This window comes from Coloeus monedula (genome assembly GCF_965178545.1).
Source record: "Coloeus monedula genome assembly, chromosome: 10".
Lineage (NCBI taxonomy): Eukaryota > Metazoa > Chordata > Aves > Passeriformes > Corvidae > Coloeus > Coloeus monedula.
Window position 1 is genome coordinate 8,986,108 of NC_138790.1, and position 17,478 is coordinate 9,003,585.

Below are 17,478 nucleotides of genomic sequence, written 5' to 3' on the forward strand. Positions count from 1 at the left end.
ACCTAGGAAGGGGATAGGAAAATGAGGAGAAAGACAGAAATAGACCATGTGCATGCAGCAGCAAAAACCGGATTCATTAAACCTAGGAGAAGCCTACCTTCAGTCAAACAGTCTTCCAAATTACATGGAGGCATGGAGTGCACTCTAGGAGCAGTTGGAGCAGTCTTACTAGCAGACCAGAGCAGAAAAGAGAAGGAAGACAGTGGAAGAAAGTGGCTGTCCCAAAGAGATGCGTATTTCCTCACATACTTCAAGGGTTAATGTTGTCACAACAAGTTTGCGAAATCAGGGCCCACAACAGTTTGGCTTTTAGAAAAAAAATTATTATTACAGCAGAATAACCATTGCATCAAAATAACAGACATTTGTACAAAAGTAGAGTCATACAGTCAGCAGTGAACAAAACTAGTAAAAATACCTCTGCAAAGTACTGTCAAAGGAGCATTTTGTGATGACAAAACCCATAGCTATAAGATCTGGTGCAAAACAAAAGTTCACTCCAGCCAGAAGAGAAACTAGATTGGGGTAATAACAACTCTGAGAAACTCATATGCAGAGTAATGCAACGCACAGAATTGTTAAACCCTTTGCTACATTAGCTGACCTTCATCTTCACCATCATACAAACACACTCCTTCAGTTATTGGTTTTCGGTATTTCTCTGAGGATCTGGCACATTGGGAAGCAATTTCAGGAAGTGCACTTAGAGGTGCATACAGCAGTTTTCTCTCCAGGTAGTTTAACGTTAAAATGCAGGCTTGTTCATGTATTCTTCCACTGTCTAGGAAACAAAACAAATAAACAACCGATGCATTGCCTTATGGAGTGGTACAGTAATATTCATAGAAACCTTCTTGTCCTCTTTGAGGACAGTTGCAGTTTTGCATGAAATTAGATCACATTGATTAAAATGCAGAAATAATTCTGCTTTAAAAACATGTAAAAAGAGTGGTTTAAAATCTGCTGCTCCCTTCAGGACTGTGATGGATACTTCACTATTGAGATAAAAACTAATTAAACCCATCATATTCAACTGCTTTTGCAATTCCTGGCTCAACAGTACCAGTTACATTCCAAGTTACAACAAGAGAATTCTTGCAGGGTTCTGAATAAGGGTTATGTATTTGTGCCCTGCAGAAAAACTACACAGGTGCTTCTGAATGAAAGCAGAATTTTCCAGCACACTCTTTCCAATTTTAAATGTTAATAGTAGGTCACATTTCCAATGTATTAGTGAAACAGAAGAGATTTTTCTGTATTTACATATACATAAAATATAACCTTAGATTATGTTCATATATTACAGAAATATTTTAGATACATCTTAAACTATTTCTTAATAAACTCTAGCAGTTAAACTGCAAGAGAGCAACAGCTTTATATAAAGAGCCTCCATGTAATTCCAGAGGGTTGAATTTAAAGCTTATTTGTAACTGCACTGTTGTACCTGTTGAAACTGAATGTAAGACACACTCAGATAATTAAGCACCAGAAGTGCCTAGCTGTGTTTTCATCTCCTGTCAAACAAGAAAGATGTAGGAAGATGAGGTGTTTGCCTTTTGTCCTCCTCTGCCTTACCTCCTGCAACATGTCAGAGTCTTCTATGGCTTTCACTGCAGTCTTCTTTGAAGTCTCTTGTACTTCTCCACCAATTATAAACTCATCAAGAATAAAGTAAGCTTTTTCAAAATTAAAGATAATATCCAGCTCGCACACCTGCCAGAACAAAAGGCAACAACCACATTTAAATCACTTTTACAGTATTTTACAGTATCATAAGCACTACTGGGCCAAAGGCTGTTGCGATGATCAAATATACTCAGCATATGAACCCCTGTGGCAGGTAGCAGGCTGAAGAAACAAACTGCGTGTTATGTAATATTGAAGCTTCTGCACATATTCTCTCCACATATACAGACTTACAGCAAAGATATTCCACTTAATTATTAAGTTCATGCCGGTTTTCAGAGACCAAAGCTGACCTCCTGGCCCACTAACCTTATCACAGGTCCTATATAGCCCTTGTAACATGGGTTACATACATTCACAGTTCCACGGAGAAAGACAATTCCCTGCCCAGCAACAGCCACCAACTGCTTTTCAGTTTTGAGGCTGTACAGATGTGAGTCACGGCACACTGATTTAAGTAAAATATGAATTAAGGTAGGCAGGATAATTTCAAAAATATTCATAGAAAAGATGGGTCTCTTGTAGTCTCTAAAGACTTACTGAAAGACTTATTTGGACCTCCTTAAAGTCTTTTCTTTAAAAACACACCGACTTTATCTTTTGCCTCTATGTCCTTCATTGTTACACAGTATTAGGAAACAAACAAAAACAGCATATCTGAAGACGTCAGGAGAGAGAATTAAAGTACTTTAACCTGGTTTGGATTTTTTAAAATAATTTTTCCTGAAGCTTTGCCTTCAAATTCTATCCCAAGACAGATATAAAAAGCATCAAGATTAATTCCAGGTGAGTGGAAAAAGGATGGAAAAACAATTTGATCATTTCAGCACTATTTTATAAAATACTCTAATCATTAATTTCATTCTGGATTGTGAGCACCTGCAGGGCAAGTATGGAGCACAAAGCAAATCAGCTGCACATAATTTTGTTTATCAGACAGACAGGAACGAGTTCATGGGAGGAAGTGAAACCTACGTTTCCAAAGTATCTGTCCAGGAGCTCCACGTATCGATGTACGACCTCTAGTGTCAGGAGCTCATTATCCTGGTCTTCTATTGCACAGCAGAAATACAAACTAGCATACCTGGGGAAACAGGCAAAAACATGGGGGTGAACAGCTGGGACCTCACTGCTCTGCTCATCTCTTAAAGGTCATTCATATGACATTTAATTCCTACCTAGTCTCTAAACCAACCATTTTCTTTCATTCTTATTGTGTTCCAGAAAACACTTTAATAGACCAGGTAATTTTAAACAAATTATTATTTTAATTAGAAAAACCAACTCCACCCTTGGTAAAGTGGACACCTATAACACTGGACATAATAAAACAAGCAATAAATCAGTAGTAAGTAGTACTTTCAGGTCTCCTCTACCTGCTGCAATAGCACTACAGTAAGTGAGGTTAATTAAAACTGGAAGACAAGCTACCCCTTCTAATTAAAAAATAAAAATAAGGCAAAAATAAAGGTGAAAGGAGTTACATGTCAACAAGCCTGCTGGCTGCCAAATGACAGTGTTTTACATAAGGCCAGAATGCATGAAACTGCTTAGACCAAACAAGCTTTGTAACTAAGTTGCATCAAAACTTTATGTTTAAACCAAGCCAAGATCCATTCAGATTGCTGATGCTGTTGGCTGGAGGCCAATTTGTCACAGCTCCTCGTCAGATGTTTATATCCCTATCTTTGCAGCATGGAACTCAATTTCTGCTAAGTGGGAGATGTTTCATTTACCCAGTGTGCTACACCTTAAGGCTACTTTTGTTTGCTACAGCTTTAGGAGACTAAACAGACAGTTGACATTAGGCATCATGTAACTGGGGACCAATGATTTCTTTGGAAAAGGAAATGGGAATTAACACCTTCCAGAGCAACAAATATCTCAAAAACAAAACCTGACAAAATTATGAAAGTGCCCTGGAAAAGTTCCTGCAACCTCCACAGCTGATAAAACCCAGCACATAAATCTCAGCCAGGCTACCCTGGGGAATCTGAAGGAGCAGGGAAGTCTAAAGCCTTCTAAACACTAATATTTATTAGGTTACTCCTGTTTTTCTCATTCGACAGACTCTGTACAAGTATTCTGCACCCCACAATTACCCTGCTGGTTTGTCCAGAGACACTGCCTTGTTATACCCAGATTGCCAATGGCATGCTCCTGACTCAGCCCAGCACCATGAGTGTTGTTTCCTGCTTTTCTTCAAGTGAGCCTTTATCTTGACTCTTCTAGCATGTTATTCATATGAATAGTGATTATATGTTCTTGCAAAATTACTCACACCTTTTGTAAACAAGCTTGAGGTCTTTCCAGTCAACAAAACTACTTGTTTTTTGATTGCGAGACAAAATAATCTGAACAATTTCTCGAATGATCTTTTTCTTCTCTTTATCAGGTAGCGTCGTGTACCATTTCTGAAGCCTTAACTTCCCCTGCCGACTGAACAGCAGTATAAAGTGTATCTAGAGTAAACAAAGCAACATGGTTAACACCAGGGCCATGGCCAGGGAAGAGCATTCCTCTGCCTAGCACCAGAAATCCAAGTCCTGGACACACATCTCCAGCCCTGGCATGATGGTTGGACATGGTGTCAGTGAAGTCTGGGGGAGGCTCAGCATGGGAAAGATCCCTCCTCTCTCCTAGTCCTTTCCCAGGCAGCTCTCCCCTCCCTGTGGCACCTCTTCCCTAGGCAAACACTTTACATCCTCTCCTACCCACCCTCCTTACCTTGTGCAAACAGCAGCTTTGCTTCGTTTTCTGCCCCTGCCCTGGGGAACAGGAGGAGCATCACCACTTTGCAGTGGTGACAAGAGGGCACCACCCCCTCCTCCAGCAAAATCAGATACCTCAGTGAAGGGAATAAAGACTTATCCACAACAGGAGTAGGGAAATCAAGATCAGTGTGGCAGAAGACTAGAAATATGAATACTGAGATAGCAATTATAATCACTAACAACTCTGATATTGGACTATTTCAGATCACAAAGCAGCACGTTCCCAGAAGAGGCAGTAAGGGGCAGAAGAAACCTACTTTGGAAAGGAAGCTTGACTGGTTTTACTGAAGAAATCAGGATATTATGAAACTCAGATGACTGTAATGACAAAGGACAGACTGCAGTGAGTGATACTGTATTAAATAAAGGACAATATCTACACTGTTCTAAAATTTCAAATTTAAAGGTAGTTGTAATTTTACAAGGTTTGACCTATGATTTTTTCATGCTAACATAAGCAGTATTACTGAAATACGTAAGAGCCAGCTTTTAAATGCCAGTGGGGCTTTGGGAGGAAAGTATCAATTCACATTTATACAAATACTACTATTAGCAGGTTAAAATAACTGACCATAGTGTGTATTAGCAGTACAGTAACCCATTCACCCAGAGCATGGAAATGGCTTTAAGAATGCAGGACATCAGTTTGAGGACAACATCCTTCTCCAACAGGACATCTGCTAAATGGAAAAAAAACCCTACAACCCCACCTAGGGGGGATAGAGACGTTTTTAATGGCTGAAGACATCTGAACTGCCCTGTTCATGCCAGGCCTCCTGATTGCTGTTCTCACCAGTACCAATACCAGGACCCAGGGATTTGCAGGAAGGATGTCTAAGCGTAGTCACATCCATGTGGATGATGACAGGTACACTGCCAGTTGTCCATACAGTGACTGGTAGCTTCCCCTGATCCTGGGAGGACCAGGGAGAAGCACAGGAGCTTCACTTTCCTCACTTGCTCCCAATCCTTGCAAAGCCCCAATCCAGCAGGTCTCTTACCACATCCCTCACCATTAGCCTAACTTTATCCTTCCCTAGAGCTTTTCAATCTACACTTTTGCTCCTTGTTTCCTGTTCCAGTTTATTGCTGTACCTATACTCCATCACTACATTTCCACAGTGAGGATTATAAATTAATGTTCACAATCGCTATAAAGATAACAGTGCAGATTTCTGTGAAGATAAAATCATTCCACACTCCGGTAAACTCTGAGCAGAGAAGCTTCTACATAAAAGAAAAAAAAAAAGGAAAAGCTACTGGATTTTAAACAATGCATTCATTCATAATTCAGAACCATTCTCTAGCTATTGAGTTGCATAGTTGTTGAGTAGTCTGGAGATAAGAGTTCTGACTATACTGAGAAAGACTTCAAATGTGGGATCATTTTAGGGAAAGGAGGACTGTTTTAGTCATGTGTCTGTGGCAGGATCTACTGCTGGAACTAAGGCTCTTGCCATAGTTAGTCTAATGTGCTTGATAAAATTACAAGGATTTTGTAGCTGCCTTGTGTTGAGTCCTGTAATACTCTCCAGACAAGCTTGCTAAATAAAAACAAGTATGCTGCTGGCAGGACACGTGGCCTGATTACAGTGAAGAGCAAAGCACCAAGGTTTTTCCTTTCTCTGTTCATATTACCAGCTGGGTTTTGACATGGGAATCTTCCAGCTGCCAGGGTTACCCCTTCCCAGGTGATGTAGGGACAGCACTCACTGTTCACACACTTGCCCGCAGAGAGGAGCTGGCTGAATCAAAGGCTATTTTGCTTGATGCACAGCACATTAACTCCACAGCCCTTGTAAAGATGAGGGTGTTTTGAAAAGCAGAGCATAGGTTCCACAGCAGATAAGAGCAGCAGGTCAGCGGGAGTCCATCTAAAAGTCATTGGATACAGGTAGCAGCTATTTGATAAACAAATTTCTAAAAATATATTGAATCATCAGATAGGAGAGGATGATCAGATTTGACTGGAAATGCAGGGAATGAGTCAACGAAACTCTATCAAAAGCTGACGGCATGTTCAGCGTAAGACTGAGCTTTGTGGCATCCTTTGCCTGCAGTGTTTCAACAGGAAAGAAAATGAAAAGGTATTCTGGTTTAGTGTCAGCTGTTGAACACAAGAGACCTTAAACCTGAGTGCCTTCAAGTAATACACATATATCTCCAGAAGTGCAACCTTATGCCCCTAAAAGGTTAAATACCAACAAACCAGGGAATCACTGTGAATATTACCACCACTTTCTGACTTAGTTACTTCAGGATGTTATGCTTCACCCATAAGAAAGTGAGTTGCTCTTCACTTGAAACTGCTTTGAGAACTCCACTGTTTCTTCTACACATGCAGTTGATGTCTCAGCACCACTTTAATGAGCCGAGGCAATGTTCTTTCCAATCAGAAAATATCCATTAATGCTCCTAAATGCATAAACATTCATACACAAGCTCCAAAAATCTCCTTGTTTGGGTCTCCTGTCCCACAGTTTCATATGTGGACTATAACTGCATACCTCACATGGCAATTTTATCATAACAGAAATATCTACAGCTAGAAAATAGGTAAAGCCTTTACTGTAGCACAATTCTAATTTTATAGTCTGCAGCAAAATAGTGCACCCTCAAGCTTAGGTACATATCACTGGCCAGCTAAGAACTACTGTAACAAAACAACATATTAGAATGCTGCAGGTACTTAGAAGCAAAAATAGTGTGGGGAGTTTCTCCTCTTCTGGTTCTTCCTTTTACTAATTTCTGAAGCCCCTTCAATCTGGAGAACTCTGCAGGAGGTAAATGATACATTCTTAAAAGGTTAAACGGCTTTCAGCATTTTCAATTTCAACATCCAATGCTGTTCCATTCAGCTCAGCTTTGCTCTGCCCAGCCCCACTGTTGTCACAACACAACACAATCCTCACTCTCATGGCTCTGTTCATTACATCCCACCGGAAAGACTCTGATGCATCAATAAACCTGGAAACGTTGAAGTACTGCACAAACACAAATCTAACAGCTCATTTGTTCCTTGCTCCTTGACTGTGAAAACGTATTTGCTTTCCTATACTACTGATGACAAGACAGATGTTGATTTGGAAGTTTTTGGTTGGTTTTCAGCAGCCAAACTGCCAATAGAATAGATTATCCTGAAATGCTTTACTCATCTTTAATAGTTCCAATTCCAGAGGAAAACAAAGGCAAATGACTTGCTACAAGCAGAATACCTTAAAAAGCAGGGTGCTTAGTTCCCTTTCCTACCATCCCAAGGTATGCTGGCTGTGACTAACAATGACCAGACCCAGGGGCGATACCGGAGGGAATTTTTAGGTCTGAGACTGAGTGGGTTGGGATGAAGAATACAGCTCATAGGAGAGCATTGGATTCCTTCACATGTGGAGTCTGTGGAGACAAGCTTTGGTTTGGGAGCTCAGAGTAACTTTATTAGCTTGTTTACTGAATCAGACCCAACCGCCCACAACACCATGCAAAATGACCTCCATAAACGTCAGTAAGAAAATGCAGTCATTTGGTTACCATTTGCAGGCTGTTGGAAATAATTTGATGGGGTATTTTTTAAACCAAACATTTAAACCAGATTTCTAAACTTGAACTCTATCCCCTTCTCATGCATCTCTGAATCAATTGCAGCACTAAGTTACATAACAGGTTGGAAAGTTATGGGGCTTTCTGTTCTGTCAAGATCTACAAAACTGTACCAGGATAAAAACCAACACACTTAGTTTCAGGGCTATGAAAAAATCAAATGCTAGATTTTGATATGAAATAATTTACCAGTAAATAGAACAGATATTAAAAAATGCAAAATACAGAAGGTTTGGATATTCATGAACAGCAAATATAAAAGAGATATGTAAAACTAACACACACTGTGATTTCTTTCCACCTTCCTTGGAAGACCTTTCCTTCTTTAACTAATGGGCTGTAATAATCTGATAAGCAGCTCACTCAAGCTTGTCTTCTGGACTGTTCCCTGCCAGGACTGCAGGTCCCCTTTGGTGCAGCCTTCCCCAGTATTTGGCCATTATACACTTCAGACAGATCAAACACATTACAACTGGCTCACTGGTTTTAAACTTGGATCATTTCTGCCTTTACAGAGGGTTTAAAATTTAACCTGATCAGCGACAATTAGTACAACTGTCTAAAGGGCTGTATTCCACTACATACACAACAAACCACCTGCAGGGGTAGCAGATAAAAATGAATACACAGGGAAGGGGCTTTCCTGGCTTTCCTTTCCCAGAGTAATTTCTCCAGTTTACTGTTCAATAACACAAACATGTAAAAGATGCCCCATTTATTCCTGCAAGGTGAACTCCAGGGGTGTGCAAGAGGCTGTAATTCACCCCACTGTGAGAAAGAAGAATGTGCACTAGAACTGCTTCTCCTCCTCCTGTAATTCAACCTGCGTAACATTTGCTGACTGGTTTCAAACCTGTTCTGTGGCATCTGGCTGCTCCATGTCCCTGGGGGAGGAGAGGAACATAGAGAAGGAACACTATGAGGAGCCTCAGGGGAGGGAAGACAGAAGAGGAAGACTGCAGAAAAAACCAGCAAGAATCCTCTTTCCTGTCTGAGCGGTTGGTTGGGCAAGGATTTGCTCGGTGAGGCAGCCCTGTCACTCCAGCAGCTCTGGGCTTACACTCTGCTTCAGCTGTAACCTCTCCAAATTCGGTTAAGAGCCCTCCAAAATCAAAGCCACCTTTATAAAACAGACAGCTGAAACTCACATGTAAGTAAAATTTGCAAATTAGGAATTGCTTAAACAGACATCTTGGCAGAGAGTGGAAAATTTCATCTTTCCTTAAAAACTTCCTGTAGGGCAACAGACAATACAGGACCTGCTAACCAACGAAAATTCCCAGACAACATAAAATGGGAAGTGGGATGAAAATCCAGACCTTTAGCTGCCAGCATGAGCCTGGGGAAAACCAGACTGACTGGCTGTACCTGGTGGAGAGGAAGCGACTTGCTATGATAAAGTTCCTTTTTAACTTATTCTGATTCCCCTGAAGTCTGCTTGATCTGCTGCCACTGTTTTAGTCTAGTTAAGTTCATATTCTGCTTCTCTTTTACTATTTTTCATTCTTTCCCCTGATATGAAAGAATCTATTTCCCAACATAGGCATCCAGATTTTTTATCAGTATTTATTTTCACATCACAACTGAAAATGAACAAAACCTACTTTCAGTAATTTTTTTTCTTCAAAAAAATATGAACATTCACATTATTCCAGCCATTAGCTTTTTTTTTCATTCCCCAAAACATTTCAAGAATAAAAAATTCCTTTTAGTTTTTGCTTTGTTTAGTGGGGTTTTTTGTTTTATTTTGGAGTAGGGAGAGGAAAGTAAATACTGAAATTAAAAAAAAAAATCCACCTATACTGTGAACACACAGTTGGTTTGGAATGCCAGGTGTTTAGGGTGAAAGGAAAAAGATGTACTGAACAGAGAACAATTGACCTACTAACAATCTACCCACATCAGGACAAGACAGAATACTAACACACTCAAGTAAAGGTATTTTGGTATTCTGCTATTACATGAAATCCCATCTGGCTACTGACCTTTAATATACGCTCTCAGGTTTCAGACACTTCTAAAGCAAATATGTAAAATTCAAAACAGACTACTTAAAAATATATTAAAAACATTAATTTCCTTACTTGTTTACTCTGTCACTAAAACATTAATTCGCAGCAGCACAGGAGCTGACAGATGTTTGTTAAATACTGTTGGCTCTCAGCTTTAAAATTTAAAACATGTACTTAGTCTGCATGATGTAAGCAAGTAAGAAAAAAGAAAATAAGCACAAACGCAGCAACACAGAAATCCCGAAGCAGTGTATTCCTGCCTACCTGGCACATGATTCTTCCTCATTTAATCTCCATTAGGAATATTTCTGAGCAATTTCCCCTAAACAATACATCCAAAGTCCATGCAATAAAAGCTGTGCCAGATCATTACAGGCACACGTGACCATAGTTACACATTGATTTTATGCTTTTCATGATGCAGAAGTCACCCTTATCTTATTACTGAAGATGTTAAATGGACGAGCACACCAGCATTTTAAGGATATTTATAACATATGGTATCGATCCAGACAGCAACAACCTTCTTGATAGCCTCACTTGAATTAAATAAAACTATAATCACAACAGTATAGCTGAGCTCAAGCTTCTCACTTCCGATCCCTACCTAAGGACCAGAAAACAAGGCTCAAGGAGCTTTCTAAGTGCCCTGCAAGTGCCCCACAATTTCCCTCCGGCTCTGCTCCCGCTTATCTCTACATCCAGCAGGTTGAGTCCTCCCGACCTTGGCTCATTCCTCATAAACTGGTGGCATTCCTTCCCCAGCGTCCCCTCCACAGCACAGGCATGCCTGTGCCTCCTCCTCCTCACATGCTCGGCTATCCCACCAACATCAACGCTGCATTTCCTGCACTGCTCTGGAGAGCAGGGGCAGCACAGCTTCCCAAAACAGTTCCACAGAGGTAGATGCAGGCAATGGCATCCAGTTTTTACAGAGGACAATTACTCTCGATTTTCTTGTTTTTATTGCTGCAAGTGGAATTACTCCAGTTTTCAGGTAATAAGCAAGAACAGATCCTAGCTGGAGTTTGCATAAAAGCTGCCTCAGGCTCTGCCACAGGAGAGCAGGCCAGGGACTGCAGCACAGCCGTGGGAAGCAGCCACACCACTGTGCCTTCCATGCCGGCCACGGGACAGACACAGCAGGCATGCGAGCTGGCTGAGCTCACAGAAAACAGCAGTTTGAAGAGATTTGAAACAATTACTAACTAGGTAGTCACATGCCCTCTGCCTCCTAGGCTGGCCTCTTAGAGGTGTTTTTATTTGCTTACCTGTTTTTGGGAGGCAGAGGACACGTTCATTAGGTTACTACAAGGAGGAAGAGACCAGGGAGAGGCTGAACAAGCTGCCGAGAGCTACACCTAATTCACTACAACCCCAGTGTACTTCACAGTCACAGGAAGGTATTTTTCCAGTCTGTTCCTTGAACTCCTAGTGAAGAAACAGAGCTAAAATCTCACCCAGTGGATTCCAGCAAAAGGTGCAGCTCTTTTAGTTTCATTTCCACTTTGCCTTATCAGTTATTTGCAAAGCCCTGCTACATGAAGGCACTGCAATGCCCTTCCCTTGCCTCTGACCTCTCTAGGAGCAAAGTTAAAAATCTTTGCTCTGGGACAGGGCAGGCACACCCAGAAGGTGACAAGCTTCCCTGGCTCCTCAGGCAGCTGACAGACACTGCTCCAGCCTGGGGATTCCCATGTCTGGTGGAACAGGAACAGTGCAGGTTGGCAGCAGCCTCACACCCATTCCTCCAGCTCCCAACAAAGATGTACACAGAAAACCTGAGCTCCAAAAGGGCCAAAGATACACATGAGTTCAGATCATGTTTATTACTCTGAAAGAGCATGGGATAATCTTTTGGAAACACTGAAGCATTGAATTTAGGCATTTTCAATAGACAAAATTCTCAATTTTCCCTTTTAAATGGCATTTTTTCATTAAGGTAAAAAACCCATGGATTTAACCTAAGCATAAACATAAAAGAAGCAACCATTGTTTACAGAAGAAAGGGCCAGAGCAGAGGATCTCACAAAATGCTTTATATGTTGGCCCAATATTTAGCCTCTAGAATGAGAAAGGACCACAAATCCATTCTGCTATTTATCTGAGTCTTGTCATGAGACTTGAAAGTAAGGAAATGCCTGAGGTACTGCCTCTTTCCCATCCCATCTCCTGAGCCAAGAGGCTGTTGAGAGCTTCATGCAGCCCTTCCCATGGCTCCTCTAGAACTCAAGAGCACAAGCCACTCACCCAACACTTCACCTGCTCTCCTTCCAGCACACAGCCTTGAACGACAAAGGCACAACATGGTACATTTCTGCATCTTATTCAACAACAGTGAGTCTGTTTCTCATTCCTTTGTGGTTTGTGCCCACCACTTACCCCAGGGGACTAAGCAGAGGATGGTGACCACAGAGCTGCTGTGCTGGTTAACAAGGCACTGAGAACTGCAAGCATCTGAGCAAAGCCATCCCCAAGCTCCAACAGCAAGCAGCAAGGCAACAATAGACATTTACTGGTTAGTGAAGAGGGATTTTCATGCCCTTCCTAACAGACGAGAGCAGATGGACATCCTACATAAGCTCAGCAAGCTAGAGAAGGAAAAAACACTGGTGCATAGAGTACCTGGGGTTATGTCTGTAATGTTGAGAAACACACACCAGGCCATTCCAGGCCAGAAAGGCATGTCTGGCCAGAAAGGCACGCCAAGCTTGCCTTCAAACACACAAATGTAAATTGCACCTTCCCATCCTACCCCAATGCCTCGGCATGCTGTATTCCTACTCCCAAATGAAATGCCATGCTTGCAGGACCAGATCTTGCAACTCCCTCTCTACATTGCAACATCTGCAGAAATGCAAAGGCCCAGGGGTGGCCACTCAAGAAAGCACAGAGCCAACACACAGAAGAAAATGCAGATGACAGCCTGCAGGAATAGGATAATAGGGAAATGAATGGGCAGGGATGGATGTAGCTGGATACACAAGATACAGAATTATTTTCACATGAGCATTATTGTTTTAATTTAGGCATCACTGGCAAGACCAGGACTGGCTCACAGAAATGCCAGATATGGATGCCAAAACATAAATGTTTCAAGTACTTCAGGGAGGGGCAGCTCTATCTGCCCTCCCTGACCCACCAGTTTCCTCAGTACTTTCATAATTTTGTCCTTTTGCTGCTTCTTGAGGGAACTGATGGCTTCAGAAGGTCCACGGGACTGTTTATAAAGCATGGGATTTTGAAGTAACTAAAGACACAGAAAAGCAGCAAAATCTGTCATTTTCTTGCCTCATGACAGACCCAGCTGCCCATTACCCCTCCAGCCTTCTTCCTGCATTTGCCTACAGATACTATGGCCTTCTCTAAAGCCCTCCAGGCACTCTACATCCTAGTAACTCCTGGCTCTGAGACATGCCTGCAGTTTCCTTATTTGTTGAGTGAAGACATTAAAAAAACACAAACATTTCGTAACATTTCTTCTGCTTTTCAGAAATGATCTTATTACCCAGCGACAGTAAAGTGTGCCTTGCAATTCCTGCATGGCCTGAGCAGGCTCCAGCATTAAACAGTGACAACCTGTAATAGTCATGAGCACTTGGAAAAGGAACATCCAAAACTGGCAAGTCAGGGTCTTCCAAAGAAGAACCCTAAAAAATGTTTTTCCTCACAAATCCCACAAAATGGTATTCTAAAATCCAGCTGAATGACAGGGAACAACAGAATGCCAGATTATGGATCATCCCCTGAGCTGTACTCTAATCTAAGCAGCTTCCAGAAGAGCACAGCATAAGGAACAGGGCATTTGTAAACTCACTCTGGTAGTCCTGTCTCCAATAATCGCAGGTTTAAGGATTCAGGGAGAGAAACTGCATCCAGAGAACGTAACTGTGGCCCCACCCTCTATGAACTGCCTAACTACTGGGACACCCACAGCACCCTCAGCAGTGGATCAAAAACAGTCATCTACGCTGTGTGAAAAAGTATTCCCATTTATTTTTTATACATTTAGTGCCCAAAAATTTCACAGGATGCACCCTGACTCTTTGTGTAGCAACCAATCTTTATAGTGTTCATGATTTCATGTGTTTCTATCACTTCCCCTACAGTGACCTCTTTCCAAGCAGAAGTCTGTCTACTCAGGATCTTCTAAACAGGATGCCATTCCATTGCCACTATGTACTACCACAGTAAAACTTCACTACAAGATAAATTAACAAAGAAATACCACATGAACTTTTTTTGTCATGTAGCATAAGAACTGCTGCCTTGAACAACAGAATAATTTATTTGTGATTTTCTCTCCTCTCCTCTGTTCTAATCTGTTGCCCTTCTTGCCTTTCAGAGGTAAATGTCTAGAGGCAAAGTTCTTAGTGTTTGTGAAGCCAATACACAGCTGTATCATGAGTGGAAAACAAGCAGTCATTCTTAGAACTGTAAATAGTAAAATCTGTGCAGCACTGAAAACATCTTTTGCAGATCTGGGTCCATTTTAACAATTAAGGGCATTGAGAGTGTTGGTTAGATCAATATTCAGAAGAGCTGAGAGCTCATTTCCAAACACTAGGCAGGTGTCAGCAGCTGCAGTCACAGCAACTAATATTTCCACCCCAGCTTCAAGATCAGTGACTGGTTATCAAATGTCTTGCTAAGTGGAAACAGTGCCTGCCAACTCCTTTTCTATTCAGGCCAAGTACATTTTTAGAGCCACTGTGCTCAATGGGATTCTTTTGATCTTTCTCCAGGGTTTCAGATCATGCCCACAAGTACTAATTTGTCTCCCTGTAATGATGAGTAGCACAGGTAGGAGGGAATCAGACCCTTTACTATACAGGCACCAATTCTGCATTCAGAGCTATGCAAGCAGAGCCCTGTATTTATTCACAAAAGTAATACTGGTAACACTGAGGCAGCAGTAGAATTGAGGTTTTGCAACACTTACAGGCACAAGAGACTACAGAAACACGTCCTTGGGGGGACTTATCTTTTTCTCCTCTGTGCTCTCTCCCCACTCTTTGACTTTGTTGAGACAGCAATCCTAAAGACATGTATCTCTGCTGCACCCATGTATGTCAGAAAGCAGAATTCAGTCTTTCTAAAAAGTCTTTTTTTAAAAAAAACCATGTCACAAAGCAGCAGCTGGGTACAAAAGCTGTGTTTCTCAGCAGGATATGAAGTCACCTTTGCTAAGCAGACTCTTCCCTGAAACTTGCCAGGAAATTTGCAGAAAAAGAGAGCAAACAACTGGAACAACCCTCTTACTAAGACATGGTACCACTTGCACAAGAACCATTAATTCCATCCCAGAACACAGAAAACGGTGGCAAGCACAACCCTGTCATTCCAAGACAGAGGAATGAGTGTACGGAGTTTCAATTACCTGTTGAAAGCTCATCACTCATGAACCTGGATAAGGCTTATTCTTGGTTTGTAACCCAGCAAACCTTATTTCTTGACTCATAACCCAGTGTTAACAACCCCTTTCTAGAGACTGGATGACAGAGGAATTTAAAGCAAGAGTTCCCTGACAAAAGCACTGTTTCATCCGCACCAGACCCACAAGAGAAGAACAGGGTAAGGCTGACAGCACTAACATAATGCAATAACACCAGCAAGTATTTGTACTATGGCCTCAAAAAAGGAAAAATAAAATTCGTACTTGTAAGAATGCACACTCACCTTGTAAAATTCTAACCATCAAAACAGCAGCCAGTCTCCAAATCGTCAATAAACAGCACTATTGTAAGCAGTGCTCCCCTGGGACCATCATGAGTGCTTTGAAAACTGGCATTTGCAAAGTACATGCATCAAGGAGAGTTCTGAGATCAGATTCCCTGAAATCAGCTGCCCTATTTACTGACCTTCAAGGGCAAAATAGGAACTCCAGTTGTTTACATAAGCTTTACCAGAGGGAAGTCGGTATGTAGGGCTGTCTCAGGGTGTAACCAGAAAAATTACATCTCTATGGGGACTTAAGGTGTGGAGACTGCATTGCCATCTGTAAACTCATTACTGTGCATATTCTATTTGCAAATACAATGACAGGTACACCTTTCTAAATACAGGACACTAACGCATATTTAGCATTCTGGCTAAACCACTGAAGAGAAACAACACAGCTCTGCCTTTGAGGATAGAGACAAACAACAGCACTTGGCCTCCACTGAAGGAGTTGAGAGACTTCTGTTCAGCTGCACTGGTATTACCAGTAACTGGTATTACAGGTGCACACAATGGGAAATTGTGCAAGACAGCAGCTCGGGGCATGCCCTAGAACCTGACTCAAGCCTGAATTAACAAGCAGTGAGATGGTTTCTCTATTAAGAGGCACCATTGACCATCTCACTGCTCGTGAGCCCGCAGTTCCCCCTGGGGAAAATCTAGCCAATTGTTTTCAAGATGTTGGCCATTGTGCTGAACAAAAGAGAGCATCCACAGCAACCTTTTCTGATCTCAGCACCACTACCAAGCGCAGCACTGGAGAGGCAAAGGGTCTCCCGTCCCGGATCCTGCCCATCAGCCCTTTAACCTGAAGGGCTGCTGTCCCTTCCAAGCTCAAACAAGCCACTGCCAGCCCTGGAGCCGGGTCGCACAGTAAGACTGGTGAACCGATACACAATGAACAGAACCAGACCCATTTGCTCTCTCGCTGATGCAAAGATGCAGCCAAATCCCAACAACCCCCATGAGACCCGGCAGTGGCGCAGAAGCGCCCGAGCTGGAGGTGATGCTACTGTCCAAGCCCTCCACTTACCTGACACCAGGGAATACACCTGGGGAAAAGCTCTGCCCAACGATCCTGTCACAAGAAAACCCACTGCCCAACACTGACCCACTTTGTCACCACTCAGGCTAAAGACAGATCCATAAGAAACTTCACTCGATCCTTCTCCAGGCATTGGAGCCGACTTGCACCTCAGCTCCTCAAGTTACAGGAAGACTTTATAAAACCTGTCTGTAACAGCCTTGTTTTCCTGGTTGTCTATCACAGGCTTTCGGCGTTACCCGAACTCACCCCGAGGGTCGGGAAACAAAAAGGAAAAGAACAGAACTTTCTTTTTCCCCAAACAGAAGCAAACCTTGTTCGAACCCGCCTGGGAATGGCTTTCAGGGTCCCGGCGCAGCCGGTGCCGAGGGGCGCGGGGCAGCCCCGCTCCGCCCGGCCTCACCCCGTACCCTGACAACGCGCCCGTCGAGGGGCTCGGCGGCCCGGGGGCTCCGCGGCTGCGGGGGGCAGGAGCGGCTACTCCCGCCCGGCCCGGCCCGGCCCGCTCACTCACCATGGTGCGGCGCCTGGCTGGGAGCCGGCGGGGCCCGGCCGCCTCCGCTCCGCCCGCCCCGCTCAGGTGAGGCCAGGCCGCATCGCGCCTTCCCACAATGCCCCGAAAGGGAACTCCCGGCGCCTCCTC

The 17,478-nt window shown here is 42.7% G+C and overlaps 1 protein-coding gene across 1 annotated transcript; it reads right to left on the reverse strand.

Annotated features, from left to right (window-relative positions):
• Nucleotides 1-307: 307 nt before the first annotated feature.
• On the reverse strand, nucleotides 308-17,478 carry AP1S3 (adaptor related protein complex 1 subunit sigma 3). The gene is made up of 5 exons (XM_082287910.1): nucleotides 17,350-17,478; nucleotides 3,973-4,151; nucleotides 2,665-2,773; nucleotides 1,579-1,716; nucleotides 308-781 (listed from the first exon to the last, which is right to left on the reverse strand). The coding sequence occupies exons 1-5, from the start codon at nucleotides 17,350-17,352 to the stop codon at nucleotides 746-748; spliced, it is 465 nt and encodes a 154-aa protein (XP_082144036.1). The 5' UTR covers nucleotides 17,353-17,478; the 3' UTR covers nucleotides 308-745.

Bases quoted from the DNA above. Each gene is read 5' to 3' on its own strand.
- AP1S3 (XM_082287910.1), bottom strand. The intron at 1,717-2,664 runs GTAGGTTTCACT...TTGTTCTGGCAG, and splicing joins TGGACAGATACTTTGGAAAC to GTGTGCGAGCTGGATATTAT. The intron at 782-1,578 runs GTAAGGCAGAGG...TTTGTTTCCTAG, and splicing joins ACTCTGACATGTTGCAGGAG to ACAGTGGAAGAATACATGAA.